Raw genomic sequence first — 15,639 nt, 5'->3', positions numbered from 1 at the left:
TCAAACCACACCGCACCGCATCATTAAATATATTAACTTTTTTATATTATTTTTTTTTCAATTTTACTACATTTAAAGTTAATGCACAAATATTTATATAGTATAATATAATATACACAATATCTAGAAAGAAATATAATGTTTCATAGGATGCTAACACATATTCTACTTCAATCTAAAGATATTCCTCCTTAATTAAAATAATATTTACTTTTATATTACATTTTTTATTTGTTATTAATTTGTTATATTTTTATTGTTTTGTTTAAAGTTTATTAGCTTGTTGTACATTTAATTATTTTGTTAAACACTCTATGGTTATGAGATTTATTATGAATCTTTCTTAATTATAATATTTAATTGTTAAATTATTTGGCGATAGGTATAAACCGCCAAAACCGCACCGCACCACACCGCATTTTTGCAGTGTGGTTTATGCGGTTTGAGGTCTATGCGGTGCGGTCCAAAAAATTAAAGAAAAACCGCACCAACCACACCACGAACACCCCTAATACTATAACCAGTGGACCGTACTGATAACAATTTCTAGATCACAATGATGCGCTATTGCCATTACAAATAATGATTGGTAAAAATGTCTCCACAGGATAACTAATTGGTAGCTTATGTAGCTGGATGGTGTCCCAGCTAATTGGTACCTTATGGTTTTGTTAACCTAGATGGTGTCCCAAATAAAAGTTTAGTGAAACAAATATCACAAACAAGCCCATGAAGCTGAGTACCAAAACAAATTAACTCTTCTGATGCATAAACAGACAAAATACAAGCATAAGTGACCGAATTGGGCTTCATATCACTCTCTCTCATTTTCAAGAAAATTTCAACACAATTTTTTACATAACCATTAATCATGACATTCCATAACACACTATCTCTTTGAGGCATTTGATCAAACAGTTCCCTAGCCTCATAAATACAACCATTTTCAGCGTATAACTTAATCAAAAAACTCCCCACAAACACATCTACCTCCAAACCCATCAGTCAAACTCTCTCATGAACATATTTTGCCAAACTTACATTGTTCAAACCACCACAAGCTTTAATCACAGGAGGAAAAGTATACTTATCAGGTGAAGTCCCATAACCCAACATCTTAAAATAAAACCTCAAAGCATAATTAAACAAACCCATCATAGTAAACCCTCTAATCATCCAATTCCAAGGTGAGGCAAGACCCAACTCAAGGTAACGAAGCACATTCTTGGCATGTAAAAAGCTTCCACACAGAACATACATGGCCAAAAGCTTAGTACACAGAAGATTATTTTTGGTGCTGAGTCCAATGCCATTAACAACCAACTGAGCATGAACTTGCTTGCCTTGCCGAACAAGAGCATGGTCACAACAAGCTTGCAAGATTGGCACTTACCAGTCAGGTGGTAAGGCTATTTCGGTGCTTGGAAAGTTCACAAATGGTTTAAACACATTTGCGGAGTTGGTGTGTACTGATTTGAAGTGTGGTGGCGAAGTACAAACAAGTGCTTGTGAAGTTGACATAAGGTTTTCTTGAACATAACAATGGCAGAAGTGTTCTTCTCACTTTAGTCTTCGGAATCACACTGCTTCTCCTTCATCTTACAAGGGTATATATGTAAAATGACAAGAATATGTATGTAAAATTAAAAAAGTTGATCAGCCTTAGACCACCATAAACCAAGACCATAGTAGTAAATTGGCATGTCCAAAATTTCTGGTCTAAATCTGTTGTAGTCTAGTACAATGCCTCACCAGCACACATTTTTGACAGTACAAATAATATTTCTTTGAAAACATTGTACATGATCATTCCATATATTACATGCACATTGTTACGTGTATGTATATAAAATCCTCAGGAACTAATTTGAGAATGGTTTAAAATTATGTCAATTTCTATATAAAGATTAATTATGACAAAAAAAAATTAACTAAATTCTAAATTAATGTACCAAAAAAAAATGACCTGTTGGTGACTTGTTATACTAAGTCACTATACTGCCACATCATCATAATTGTTAGTATGGGTAATAACTATTGAGAAATCTTCCATACATACATATATATATATATATATGGCAAAGTGAACAAAATGATCTAACATCATCTCCAATCATAACTTTATTTTAAATCAACTTTATCTTCATTTTATCACATTTTTCACTTCAAATTATTATTTCATCTCCAATTACTACTTCGAATATTACTTTAATTTTTACTTTAAAAAATAATATTTTACTTTTATTTTTTTAATCATCAATAAATAATTTAATTAATAAATAAATATTGATCATGAATATTCTACTTTTATTCTTTTTAATTGTCAATAAATTTTAGTAAGAATTGTTGTTTTTTTATTATTGTTGGTTTTTTTTTAATTGTTGTTGATTTAATTTAGTAATTTTAAATTTGATAATGTTAATGGTTTTTTGTTTTTGTTATTAATTTTTGTGTTGAATATTTTTTTATTTTAATTATTAGTATAACATAAATTTAAATTTTATCAATGAAATATAATTAAAATAACAAAAATAAATAATTAAAACTTATAATATTATATATGAGGATATATTTGTATTTAAAAAAATTATCAAAGGTAATTTAGATATTTAATTGAGGAAATTACACCAAATATGAGATTTTTTTTATAAACTTTGAAAAATATGGCAGCTTTTTTTTTAAAAGTTTTTTATGGTATATTTTATTTGTTTACATTTTTATAGGAGTTTTTTCCCATATATTTGTAAAACTTTATTTGTATACCATATTTTATATTTTATACTTTTTTAGTACCTATTTTTTTATTATTTTGAGATTATTTTTATAATTTTAATCTATTTGTGTTAATTTTTATCATTTATATTTGATAAAATATTTTAATCTATTTCTTTCTTGACCTGCCACGCAGAGAGAGACTGACAAAGGACCACTCAGATCCCATGACAACTTAATAAAACAATTTAATTAAACTTAAAACCTAAAATGAAAATCAATTTGTGATTCATTTTCCACGTTTCTTTCTTGTCCGCCTTTTCCTCCTCCTCTTCTTCTTCTTCTTCTTCTTCTTCTTCTTGCATCGTCAATATTGCAGCAAGCTCCAAGGCAGATGTCGATCTCTGTCGACGGGCAAGTAGAGGCGCTCAGGCATGGTCATGGTATCGTGATGCTCGCGATGCAAAAATCTGGGGAGGTTGGTGAAGGGCAAGGCTAGATCTGGGAAGAATGACGACATTGGATCTTCGCGAGGTCGGCAAATGGCGGAAACAAGGTCGGCGAACGGCTGGGTCTGTCCACTAAAAATAATATCTTTTGATTGCTTTTAACTAAATATTTGAAAGAATTACTACTATAATCAACAATTTTGATTTTTTTTTGTGATAATAATCGTATGCCACTGTTCATTTTTTTAATGATGTGTTGTAACCGGTTACAACTATAAAAATCAGTTTTATTATTTAAGAGGTGTTGTAGTAACTGGTTACAACTATAAAAATAATTTTTATTTTTTTAAGTAATGTACCATTATCAAAATATCAACTGAATTGTAACTAGTTACTTAGTGAGATTTGGAAGAAAAAAAACTGATATGAAAAAAATAAACTAAATTGATCTTGAAGGTAACTAGTTACAACTAGGTATGAAAAAAAAATGAGAACAAAAAAAACAGAGACAATTGCAATGGTAAACGATTACTTAGCCATACTTGGACAAAAATAAGATTCAAACAAAAAATCTAAACTAATCATAATCGTAACTGTTACAGCGAGGTTTAAAAAAAAAAAATCAAATCTAAAAAAAAGAATCAATTGCTATGGTATCTGGTTACTTAGTCAGGTGTAAAAACAAAATCAAATCTAAACAAAATAATCTAAATTAATCGTTATTGTAACTGGTTACACCTAGGTAAAAAAAAATCTGATATGAATAAAATGAATCAGACATCATGGTACATGGTTACTTAAACAGATTTGGAAAAAAAAACCCAGAAAAATCAAATACGAAGTTGATTTGCAGGAGTGTTTGACAACGAATACATTTTTTGAGCAAACGTTCTAGTTCTATTTCTTTAAATAATTAATAAACACATAAATATTTATGTTAGAACCTTATTTGGTGAACATTTGGCTACTAAACTTATATCCAATTGACCTAAACATCACAGGGAAAGACCTTTTGACAACTTTTGCCATTTTCCAACAAAAAAAACTAATCAGCTAACCTAAGCTTTCATATGTTAAAAGTATCCTAAAATATTCAACTACCTAGCTTCTTATACTACCCTAGTCTACACCAAATAATAGCAGTCAACTTTCCTTGAGTACATTTATTAAATCAAATCAAATATGAACTCAAGTACCTGGCTACTTAAACAGATTTGAAAAAAAAACCCAGAAAAATCAAATATGAAGTTCAAAATCAAATGTGAAAAAGAAAAAGAATAAAACTCGATTTGAAGAAAAAAAAAGAAGAATAAGAAAGACAGAAGAAGAATAATAAGAAGAAAGAAAGAAGAAGAAGAAAAAGAAGAAAGAAAGAAAGAAGAAGAAGAAGAAGAAGAAGAAGAACCATGTCGTCATCGTCATCGTCGGAGGCAGCGACGGAGGTGGCATCGCCGGAAGATATCTGAGATGGACACTAAATGAGGGAGGAGAAAGAAAGAAATGAGAAGAGAGAGAGAGAGATCGTGAGAGGGAGAAGAAAAAAAAACAGAATTAAGTTTATGATAATTTATTTACCATATTTAAAATTTTTTTTTCCAAAACTTACCATATTTTGTATAATTATGTTTTCCCTATAAATTTAGAAACTATATATATTTTTCCCATATTTATGTAAACTACCCTATTTAATTTTGATTTTAAATAAATAGTAATGTCTTTATTATTGAAAGTAAATGGTATTCTTCATTATAAAGATGAAGTCGAAGCTCTATTAGAGATATAAAGAAAAAGATAAAGTCTCATTCAAGATGCCAAGAGTTCTTCTAAATTGTGCGACTTAGGAAATTAATATTCTTCATATAAAATATTCATTTTGAGTATGTAGGTAATATGTAATCTAAATATATTTGTTGATTTAGCATGGGGGTGAGTATTGCATGGTGAATATCAGCCTCTTAAAAGTTTTTTTTTTTTTTTTGTAAATTAGTCTACAAAACTAATATTGTCGAAAGAATTTATAAAAAAAAAATTGAATCCCAAAGAATATCAAAAAAAAAAAAAAATTATGAACTTCATCTGTTCATCACTAATAAAATGCTCATTTATTGATTAATACATAAAATCAGACATCAAATCGGAGACACAACCTCAGAATCATTCTTATAAATGCATGGCAAGTTTCGTGTAGTCTTACTAATTAAAGTAAAAAAAAATCATTGATCAGGAAAAACCCTAATAAGATGATGGTGTTGAACCGTTGACACGCCCTCATGGAAGGTGGAGCCGACCAGCCACCCACCGGGCAACGTTGACCTTTCTTCTTAGAAAACCCTAAGGAAGAGAACGTCTTTTCCACACATTTCTTTCTTCTGCAAACCCAAGAACACACGCACACACAAAAAAAAACCCATATTCGTGTCCTGCGGAAGTCCTCCTTGTAGCTTATCATTATAAATTTATTCAAATCTGAACAAAAGGAAGGGACGAATTAAGTTTTGTTTCTGTCTCACCAGTTAACCCCATATCTCGTTTTTGAGGGAGACCAATTTAGCAAAGCACTCACAGAGCAAGAGTGGGTTTTTCGATTTTTCTTTCTTTCTTAATGTTTTTTTTTATATATTTTTTATTTTCCCACTTTTGTTATTATCATTTGGGGATTGTCCTTTTATTTTGTATTTGATTATATTGTCCATTGTGACGTTGGTTTTGGTTATAATCGTGTTCCTCTTCTTAAAAGGCTGATATTTCGTTTGTCATTTTCTTGTTTGTTAAAAGGTTTATTTCTTTTGGGTTGTTATTTGAATTCTGGTGAATTTTGTTTCTTTGAGCTCTGATTGGATTTTATGAATTTGTAAATAGGTTTTTTGATTAAGGTGACAAATCAGAGCTAATAGAGCTGTGATTTGGAATCCCTTTTCATTTGACTGCGTCTTAAACTATGGGAAAACCAACCGGGAAGAAGAAGGAATTGGAGCCACAAAAGCCTGGAAATGCTAACAGTAAACCAAGCAAGCCCTGTGATCGAAGCTCCAAAGCTTTCGATGAGGACACTGCAATCTTCATTAACATGTCTCAAGAGCTTAAAGAAGAAGGTAACAAGCTCTTCCAAAAACGCGACCATGAAGGTGCGATGTTGAAATACGAAAAGGCACTTAAACTCCTCCCTAAAACACATATTGACGTTGCTCATCTGCATAGCAATATGGCTGCGTGTTATATGCAAATGGGTCTTGGTGAATACCCTCGAGCAATCAATGAATGTAATTTAGCTTTGGAGGTATCACCAAGATACAGTAAAGCTTTGTTGAAAAGAGCCAAGTGTTATGAGGCCCTGAATCGGTTGGATTTGGCATTTAGAGATGTCAATATTGTATTGAGTATGGAACCCAATAATCTTAATGCGTTAGAGATATTGGAGGAGGTGAAGAAAGTGATGAGTGAGAAAGGTATCGCTGTTGATGAGAAGGAAATAGGTGTTGCTATTGTAGAACAGTCTGGTTCTTCTCGACTGCGTAAAGTGGTTAGGGAGAAGATAAAGAAGAAGAAGAGTAAGAAGGTTGAGGAAAAGGCAGAGGTTAAGGTGGTTGTAGAAAATAAAGTCAGTTCTGTTAAAAATAAAACCAGTTCTGTTAAAGATAAAGCCAGTTCTGTTAAAGATAAACAAGTGATCTCAAAGACCGTTGTTGAGGAAGCTAAGGTTGCCAAAAAACCTATCAAAGAAGAAAAAGTGGTAACAAAGACTGTTAAGTTGGTGTTGGGGGAAGATATAAGGTGGGCACAGTTACCCGCCAATTGTAGCATGAAATTAGTAAGGGAGATTGTTAAGGATCGGTTTCCTGGCTTGAAGGGTGTTCTTGTAAAGTATAAGGATCAAGAGGGTGATTTGGTTACAATAACTACTACAGATGAGCTGAAGTTGGCTGAATCTTCAGATTATTTGCAGGGTTCACTAAAATTATATATTGCTGAAGCCAATCCTGATCAAGAACCGATTTATGAAGGAATAAGTGATCAGGAGCTTGAAGCTAGCACAAAATCAAGTAATGGTTTTGAGAATGGAGATATTGGAAAAGGTGAAGAAGTGGAAAAAGGTGTTACTTGTGTTGAGGACTGGATTCTCCAGTTTGCACGACTGTTCAAGAACCATGTTGGTTTTGATTCTGATTCCTACTTGGATCTTCATGAACTTGGTCTGAAATTACACTCAGAGGCAATGGAGGATATGGTAACAAGTGATGATGCCCAAGAGCTTTTTAACATTGCTGCAGATAAATTCCAAGAGATGACTGCCTTGGCGTTGTTTAATTGGGGAAATGTTCACATGTCCAAGGCAAGGAAGCGAGTGACTTTTCCAGAAGATACTTCAAGGGATCAAATTGTTGAGCAGATTAAGGTTGCATATGATTGGGCTCGAAAGGAGTATATGAAGGCAGAGAAGAAGTATGAAGAAGCTGTGAAAATAAAACCAGATTTCTATGAAGGTTTTCTTGCACTTGGACAGCAGCAGTTTGAGCAAGCAAAACTCTGTTGGTACTACTCTGTTGGGAGCAATGTTGAATTAGAAACTGAACCTTCGTCAGAGGTTCTTCAACTTTATAACAAGGCTGAAGACAGTATGGAGAGGGGAATGCTGATGTGGGAGGAGATGCAGGAGCAGCGTCTGAATGAACTCTCCAAAGCTGATAAATATAAAGCCCAGTTGCAGAAGATGGGATTGGATGATTTTGTTAAAGATATTGCGCCCGATGTAGCTGCAGAACAGGCTGCAAACATGAAATCGCAAATATACCTTTTATGGGGTACCTTGTTGTATGAGCGTTCTGTCGTGGAGTATAAGCTTGGCCTCCCAACTTGGGAGGAATGTTTAGAGGTTTCTGTTGAGAAATTTGAACTTGCAGGAGCCTCTCCAACAGATATAGCCGTTATGATAAAGAATCACTGCTCCAATGAAAATGCACTGGAAGGTAAAAAAAAATTATCGGGATTTTTTTTTTATAAATTACCTCGTGGCTTTCAGAAAAATATAGGTCATCTTTTCACTTTACATTGGTATGCAGGTCTTGGTTTCAAGATTGACGAGATTGTACAAGCATGGAATGAGATGTATGATGCTCAGAGGTGGCAGTTTGGTGTTCCATCTTTCAGGCTTGAACCATTGTTTCGCCGCCGGGTTCCAAAGCTACATTCCATGTTGGAGCATGCTTGAGTTTTGTTGATCGGGTGTTCTTTACAGTTACCAAACAAATTCTTCAGTTTTTCGTAGCTCAACTTTTGGAAGCCACGAAGTTGCTTACTGAGATAGGTAATTTTTCTATCATTCGTCCCCCCCCCCCCCCCCCCCCCCCCCCCCTCCTCCTCCTTCTTTTGCTTGCTTCATACACAAGAATTATTAAGTTGACTTGCTGTTTAAATTTTTTCAAAAAAATTGAGTATTAGGGGTAATGTTGCATAGGCATGTGAGTACCCGTGTATTTGTCTCTGTATTTTGTGTTTCTATGTTAATGCACGGGCAACTACATATGCATATAGATATAGATATACTGGCACATTCTTGTGAGTTTGGGAGTTCTAGAAAAACTTAACCAAAGAAGCGTTTTACAAATATCAAATGGGTATAATAAAGAACAGATTTTATTTTGAATACAAACTTAAAAAGACAAACAAGAAACATGTTTATGGGAGTCCATCACTATAGAATTAATGAAATAATCTTTGCTGTCATGTTTGCCATGCTATTAGTACGTAGTTCTTTGAACCTTAAAGAAGGGCCATGCTATTAGTGAGTTTGAAAACATTTGTGCTGAATCTCCTGCAGTGTATTCAATCTATGGTAAGAACGTCAGTGCTAATAATCTATTTCCTATCCAAATATGTAATGTGATTTTAATTGGGAGTTGGGATAACTCAATGACGATATTAATATGTAAGAATCCAATGGTCTGCAAGAACTCTGGCACCTAAGTTCTAATTAAATATATTTTACAAAGTGGTGTTGCTATGCTTTGTTTTTGCTAATAATAGGGCCAGAAATAACCTTGAATTTGTGTTATAACTTATTATTGTCTCTCTTCATTTTCTTTTATTATAGTTGAGCTTCTATGCTTTCTAATACACACAAATTTAAAAAATATGCCAACTTCACAAATCAAATGAAAAATATGCCTTTCTAATTTAAATTGACAAAAATGTCCCTCACATTTAAACAGCCCTTTCTCTCTCATTTCTCCTTCTCTCTACCCACGACCATGAAAAAATAATATCACAGCTGTCATTAACACCTCCCGCCTGCCATTAACACCATAGAAGCACCATTCCCTCGCCATCGAAGCGCCTATCATTTTTTTTTTAATTTTTATGCTTTAGTGATTAAAAACGAAATTCAAAACTTAAATCCATGAAAAAAATTGACTTAAAACACTAATTTATGAATTTCGAACACTTTTATACATTTTTTTTTCTCTTGTTCGCTTTTCTTTTCAAATTTAAAATTTGTAGAAAAACAAGCAAAAGCGATGGTTTGCGATGATCCAATGAAAATTCGTTTTAGGGGCAAAAGATGGTGTTTTAACGATAGTTTGCGATAAACTTGTGAAGGTCCTTCAAAACATGATTTTAGAGGCAAAATACGATGGTCTTCGATGGTCCCATGAAAGCTTGATTTTAGAGGCCAAAAACAATGCCTTGCAATAGTCCAACGATGGTGCTGCGATGGTCCATCAAAAGATGATTTTAGATGCCGAAAATGATGGTTTGCAATGGTATTTCAATGATTTTGCTTAAAATTTGATAAAAACTTGGTGAGTCATAGCTTTATACTCGGTTATCTGATTGAGTTTTTTTTTTTCTTTAGAGATCTACATGTTTTGATTATATAGAACCTTAATTTTTTGGTGTAGAATCTCGAATTTTGAGGTCTGTTTGTTTGAGGCCATAATGAAGATTGAAACTTAAATTATTAAAATTTTAGGTTATACACACTCCAAATTTAGGTTTTACAAACCCTAAATGCATGGATCTAAAAAAATATACTAAAATTAAAAAAAAAATCATTTCAAACTGACAACCGAGTAAAAAGTTGTCTTACTAAAGTTTTTACCAAATTTTATGCAAAACTATTGAAATATCATTGCCGGGCATCATTTTGGCTTCTAAAATTATGTTTTGGACGACCATTGCAACACCATCGTTGGACCTTTGTTTTTGGTATCTAAAATCAAGTTTTCATGGGATAATTGCAAGCCATCATTTTTTGCCCCTAAAATGAGCTTTCATTGGACCGTCAGCAGACTATTGTTTTTCTGCATATTTCAGACTTCCAGATCTGAAAAGAGACGCAAAAAATAAAATGTATAGAAGTGTTTGAAATTCATAAATTAGTGTCTTAAATCAATCAATCTTTTATTGATTTTAAGTTTTGGATTGGATTTTTAATTATTAAAACATTAAAAAAAATGATGGCTACTTATAGTAATTTTGTTATTGAAAGTGCTAGGGTTGGCTTGAATTTGCAAGTGTGGTTGAGAAACAATTGTAGTTTAGAGAAAGAGAAAAACGGTTTGAGAGAGGCAAATTTGTCCAGTATTGGCTTACTTTTGTAATGTTTATTAATGCTGGCATCCTATGATGCTTAAATTCCCTTTTTCAATGGAAGTATGGGGTATGGGTTCCATGTAGCGCTCTTTGCATATCTAAAGTAGACTGGTTAAAATGTTTCGTAATGAATTAAATTTAATTTGTTATTGTGTGTTGGCTGAGTACATTTTAAATTAAGTGAACCCTTTGATTCTTCATCAGTAGTTATGATATTCCTTAAAGTTGTGATTTTCTTGAGCTGTCAATGTTAAGGTGGAAAGGAATGAAGCATAATCATTTTTGGTTAATTCTGTGATTGCAGGTCTTTTTATTCTATGGACTGTTGTGTCTATTGTTTGCTGTGGAAACAAAGATTTGCTTAGTGTTGATTTTGACTGAAACTTTGGTCGATTGGATTTTCATTTTTTATTTTGAGAGATTTTTTATTTTTTTGCCGAGTGATTTGTTCACACAGTTTGAGATAGTGAGCAGCAAATATAAGATTGAATTTATTTTATTTTTCTCCAATGAATAAGCAAACAAAGTTTTATTCTGTTGGAAAGGTTTGTTGATTGTTGTAGATTCTCATTGAGTCATTCGTAATTTGTTACGCAATTGTTGGGATTTGTAAGTCGACCATAAATTCTTCCATATATACCCCACTATTTTTATAATTAATTCGTGTTCTTCTTCTTTTTTTACTTTTCCTTTTAATAGTTTCTTAGACATGGTGTCGTTGAGGACTTATTCCAACATCTTGGATTGCTATGCATACATTATTTAGAAGTATGAACTACTTAATTAGTTTTTTAATTTTATTATTGTTATATAAATATGTCTGCTATTTATTGATTAGTAGTAGAAATGGTATTAATGGACTTTATTTAATAGATAAAAGAAAGGTAAATTAGAAAGGGAAGTCTGCATATAATTATATTAGCACTGCTTTGGCAATTGACGTATCCTCTTGGACCTCTGCCATGCTCTTGGGGGTTTCACTTAAAAGAGTAACCAACAATTTCTATTGAGATTCTATTTTGGGTAGTTTATATTAGCACACTTTTTTTTCTTCTCTTTTAATCCTTTTTTAATCAATTAATTATTTCCAAATATAGCATTGTGTAAATTAACATAAACATTCTTATATAATCTGACACTATAAACTTTATTTCTTAATAGACCTCATTTCAACTTCTGGTATAAACATTTAAAATAAGAGATTTTCAATTTAAAAAATTAAAATTGTGCAATATATATATATATATATATAAGTGAATAAAATATAAATGTAAAAACAATTGTAATTTAATTATCGATTTTAATTCTCATGACATAATATTTTTATTATATACTAGGTAAAAATAGGGTGCAATGCACGTTAGCTTAGTTTTAAAGTTATAAATATGTTTAAACATATATTTCTTTTTATTATTTTTTATTATCATATAAATTTTAAATAAATAAACAATATCATAAAAATAAATAAAATATGTTTAATATAATGCTCATTTTTTTTCAATATATAATAAAATGAATTAAGTTCTATAATATATATATATATGCACATCAATCATTACTACATATATGACATTTAAACACAACATTGACATAGATATATATTTACATGGCTACATGACATATATATTTTACAATAATATTTAAAAATATCAACTATTTTTAGTTTCTAATGTAACTCACAATATCCCTTAGTGAATTTGATGAAGAAAAAGAGCTACAATTATTTGATAAAAAATAAATTATCACACAAATTTATAAGATAAAAAAAATGATATGTATGACTTTATTATTTTTAAATAAATATGATTTAATTATTTAAATTATCATAAAATATCTTAAAAATATCTTATTTTAATTAATTAATTTATTTATTTTTGTTTAAGTTTATGTTTGTTCTAGTTTTTGAATTTGGCAATGACAATAAGAGATTATATATTATATGTTTAATATAATATTAATATTATACATGGATTTTAAATTTAAGTTTGTTGCTAGTTTTTTTTTTTAAGAAGTTTGTTTCTAGTTGATAGTAGATTATATTATGTTATTTGTTTAATATGATATTATTCTAATACGTGAAGTTTAAGTTTAAGTTATAAAACGTATGGTTTTTATTATTTTTAAATAATTGTCATTGTAGAATATCTCAAAAATATCTTATTTTAATTTGTTTAATTATTTATTTATTTAATTTGATTTAGGTTTAAATCATTTTTACAATCTACCATTAAATATAAGAATATTTCAGTAAAATTAACAAAAAAAAAAAAAAAAATCACTAAAATTAAGAATTTTCGTTATCTACACATTTATTATATAGAAGAGATATATTAATATTCATATTTTATTGCATATTTTAAATCAACTCTATAAAAACATGTGATAAGAAATAATAGTTATCATAGTATATCGTAATTTTGGATATATATAAATATATAGTCATTTTTTAGATTTTTTCGACTAATCTCTAAAATATATATCTATATATAGTTTTAATATGATTAGATGTGATTTTTAATATATGAATTTATTGTACTACTTAATTATGATTGATGTTTTTAACTTATTAGTTTAATTATTCTCTATAGAATTAATATTATTTTAGTTAAAAATATATAAACATTTATATATTATATGAAAAAATTAATAAATAATAATATAGAGGGTGGAGAAAAAGGTTTTATTTTAATATTTATATCTTTAAGGAATGATTTTGTACTCATTGAAATTTTTTTTTTTTTTTTTGAAAGGGTACTCATTGAAAATTTAAGAAGAGTGATGTGTGTCGTATTCCATACTAAATTTAATAATTATTAATTTCAAATTATGCCAACTACTCCAGTATAGTGGGAGTATGAGTCGAAGTTACGAAAACTACTAATTTTTTAATTTATTATCCAATTTAACAAAGTTAATAAAAAGGGGATTTTATGAATTACTAAAATAAAACAAAGCAATAACAATAATGAAAGCAATTGAGAAAAGATATAACGACTAAGATAGATAAGAGGCTATTCTCCATCACTAAACAAACATTCAAGCATATAACAATTTCATTGAATCTTATTCCCTACCAAATTACTAGTCATAGATAATACGAAACTGTCATTACCCCAATCTTCCAATATTAAAGTAAACACTCTTAATTAATTCTATTCATTAAATAACCTAAAGGTAGACACCAAAGATTTAATTTAATAAAAGCATTAAGTATAATGGAGAAAGGTCTAAGCAATAAATTGATAAACATTAGGGGTGTTCATCAAATCGTCCACATCGCACAAACCACCCACACCGCACCACAATTTACAGTTTGGAACCATTTGCGGTGCGATTGCGGTTTGTATTTTTGTCAAACCGTGCGGTGCGATTTGCGATTTGAAATTTTACAAATGTGGTTCAAACTGCACTACACCGCACCGCATCGTTATATTTATTAATTTTATATATTTTTTTTTCAATTTTACTACATTTAAACTTTACTACATATATATTTATAGAGTATAATATACACAATATTTAGGAAATTATTATGTTTCATAGGATGCTAACACATATTCTACTTCAACATAAAATTATTCCATCTTAATCAAAACCTTTACTTCTATATCACATTTTTTCTTTGTTATTAATTTGTTGTATTTTTATTGTTTTGCTAAAAGTTTATTAGTTTGTTGTATATTAATTATTTTGTTAAACAATCTTTAGTTATGAGTTTTATTATGAATATTTATTAATTATAATATTTAATTGTTAAATTATTTGGTGATAAGTATAAACTATCCACACCGTATTTTTGAAGTGCAGTTTATGCGGTTTTAGATCTATGCGGTGCGGTTTGGAAAATTACTCAAACTGTATATGCGGTGCGGTCCAATAAATTAACAAAAAACTGCACTGCCCGCACCGCAAACACCCCTAATAAACATGCAATTCATTTAACCTAGGTTATATTCTTCATCATAATTAAAACCAACTTCCACATTAATCTCAATTACAATTTATCACTAATAACCCAAGGTTCTAAATGATTAGGTGAATATAAACTCTAAGACGATAGCAGACTAAAACAAAATCCTTTTTAGGAGCTCTACTAAATAAGATCAAAATAATAATCATAAAATTTTGTTTTTTTGATAAATCAGGAAAGTTTCATTACTTCAAACAGATACAATTTGCAGCACCTCAATGCAAGGCCTGGAAACAATTAAAAAACAAAGCTAACAACCCCTTTACAAATCCCCAAACCAATCTATATCCCTTTGACTAAGTTTCTTTGGCATTATATAAGAAATTCTATTTTTAACACTAACTGTAGTACTTTGTACAATTAACTCAGGCCGAGTAAGCTTCCCTAGCCACAAAACTTCATTCCGAGCCTTCCAAAGATGATAGAGCAAAGCTGCAATTGTAGCCGAAAAAACTTGCTTTTGAAATTTACTAACTGTTGCCCGCTCAATCCACCTAATGACTTTCCCCAATGAAGTTAAATCAGTTCTCCAATTCAGCCAGAGTAAAATCTGTTTATAACATCTCAAGCTAAAGTTGCAGTTAAAAAACAAATGATCACAAGATTCTTCAACTTGACCACAGAGGAAACAATCAGAATGCTCAATGCTGCCATGTCTTTTGAGTCTGTCTTTGGTATTCAATCTATCATGAATAGCCAGCCATAGTATAAAAACTATGTTTAGGAATATTCAATCTTCCCAAACCTCTTTACTCCAATGCACTTTGTCAAGATCAGGGTGAATAATGGAATAACCTTTTCTGATATGATACTCCTCTTTTTGAAGTTGCTGCACTGATATCAAACTTTTAAACTTCTCTTTAACTTCAACAAATTTCCTCCAATACCAACTACTAGAGACAGGGGCAGTGTAATTCC

At 30.5% G+C, this 15,639-nt stretch overlaps 1 protein-coding gene across 1 annotated transcript; it reads left to right on the top strand.

Moving 5' to 3' along the window:
* Positions 1 to 5,283: 5,283 nt before the first annotated feature.
* Positions 5,284 to 11,434, top strand: LOC133805421 (protein PHOX1-like). Its single transcript, XM_062243602.1, has 4 exons — positions 5,284 to 5,733; positions 6,021 to 8,125; positions 8,219 to 8,463; positions 11,056 to 11,434. Exons 2-3 carry the CDS (start codon positions 6,100 to 6,102, stop codon positions 8,365 to 8,367), a joined length of 2,175 nt encoding a protein of 724 aa, XP_062099586.1. The 5' UTR covers positions 5,284 to 5,733; positions 6,021 to 6,099; the 3' UTR covers positions 8,368 to 8,463; positions 11,056 to 11,434.
* The last annotated feature ends 4,205 nt before the right edge of the window (positions 11,435 to 15,639 follow it).

The sequence above is a fragment of the Humulus lupulus genome, chromosome X (assembly GCF_963169125.1).
Source record: "Humulus lupulus chromosome X, drHumLupu1.1, whole genome shotgun sequence".
NCBI lineage: Eukaryota > Viridiplantae > Streptophyta > Magnoliopsida > Rosales > Cannabaceae > Humulus > Humulus lupulus.
The sequence above is the reverse complement of the archived record's forward strand: the minus strand, read 5'-3'. Positions and strand labels throughout refer to the sequence as shown.

What these genes read in the sequence shown, in the direction of transcription:
- LOC133805421 (XM_062243602.1), top strand. Translation starts at nt 6,100, where the DNA reads ATGGGAAAACCAACCGGGAAGAAGAAGGAATTGGAGCCACAAAAGCCT. An exon ending in CAATGAAAATGCACTGGAAG is followed by an intron (nt 8,126 to 8,218) that starts GTAAAAAAAAAT and finishes ATTGGTATGCAG; the next exon opens with GTCTTGGTTTCAAGATTGAC.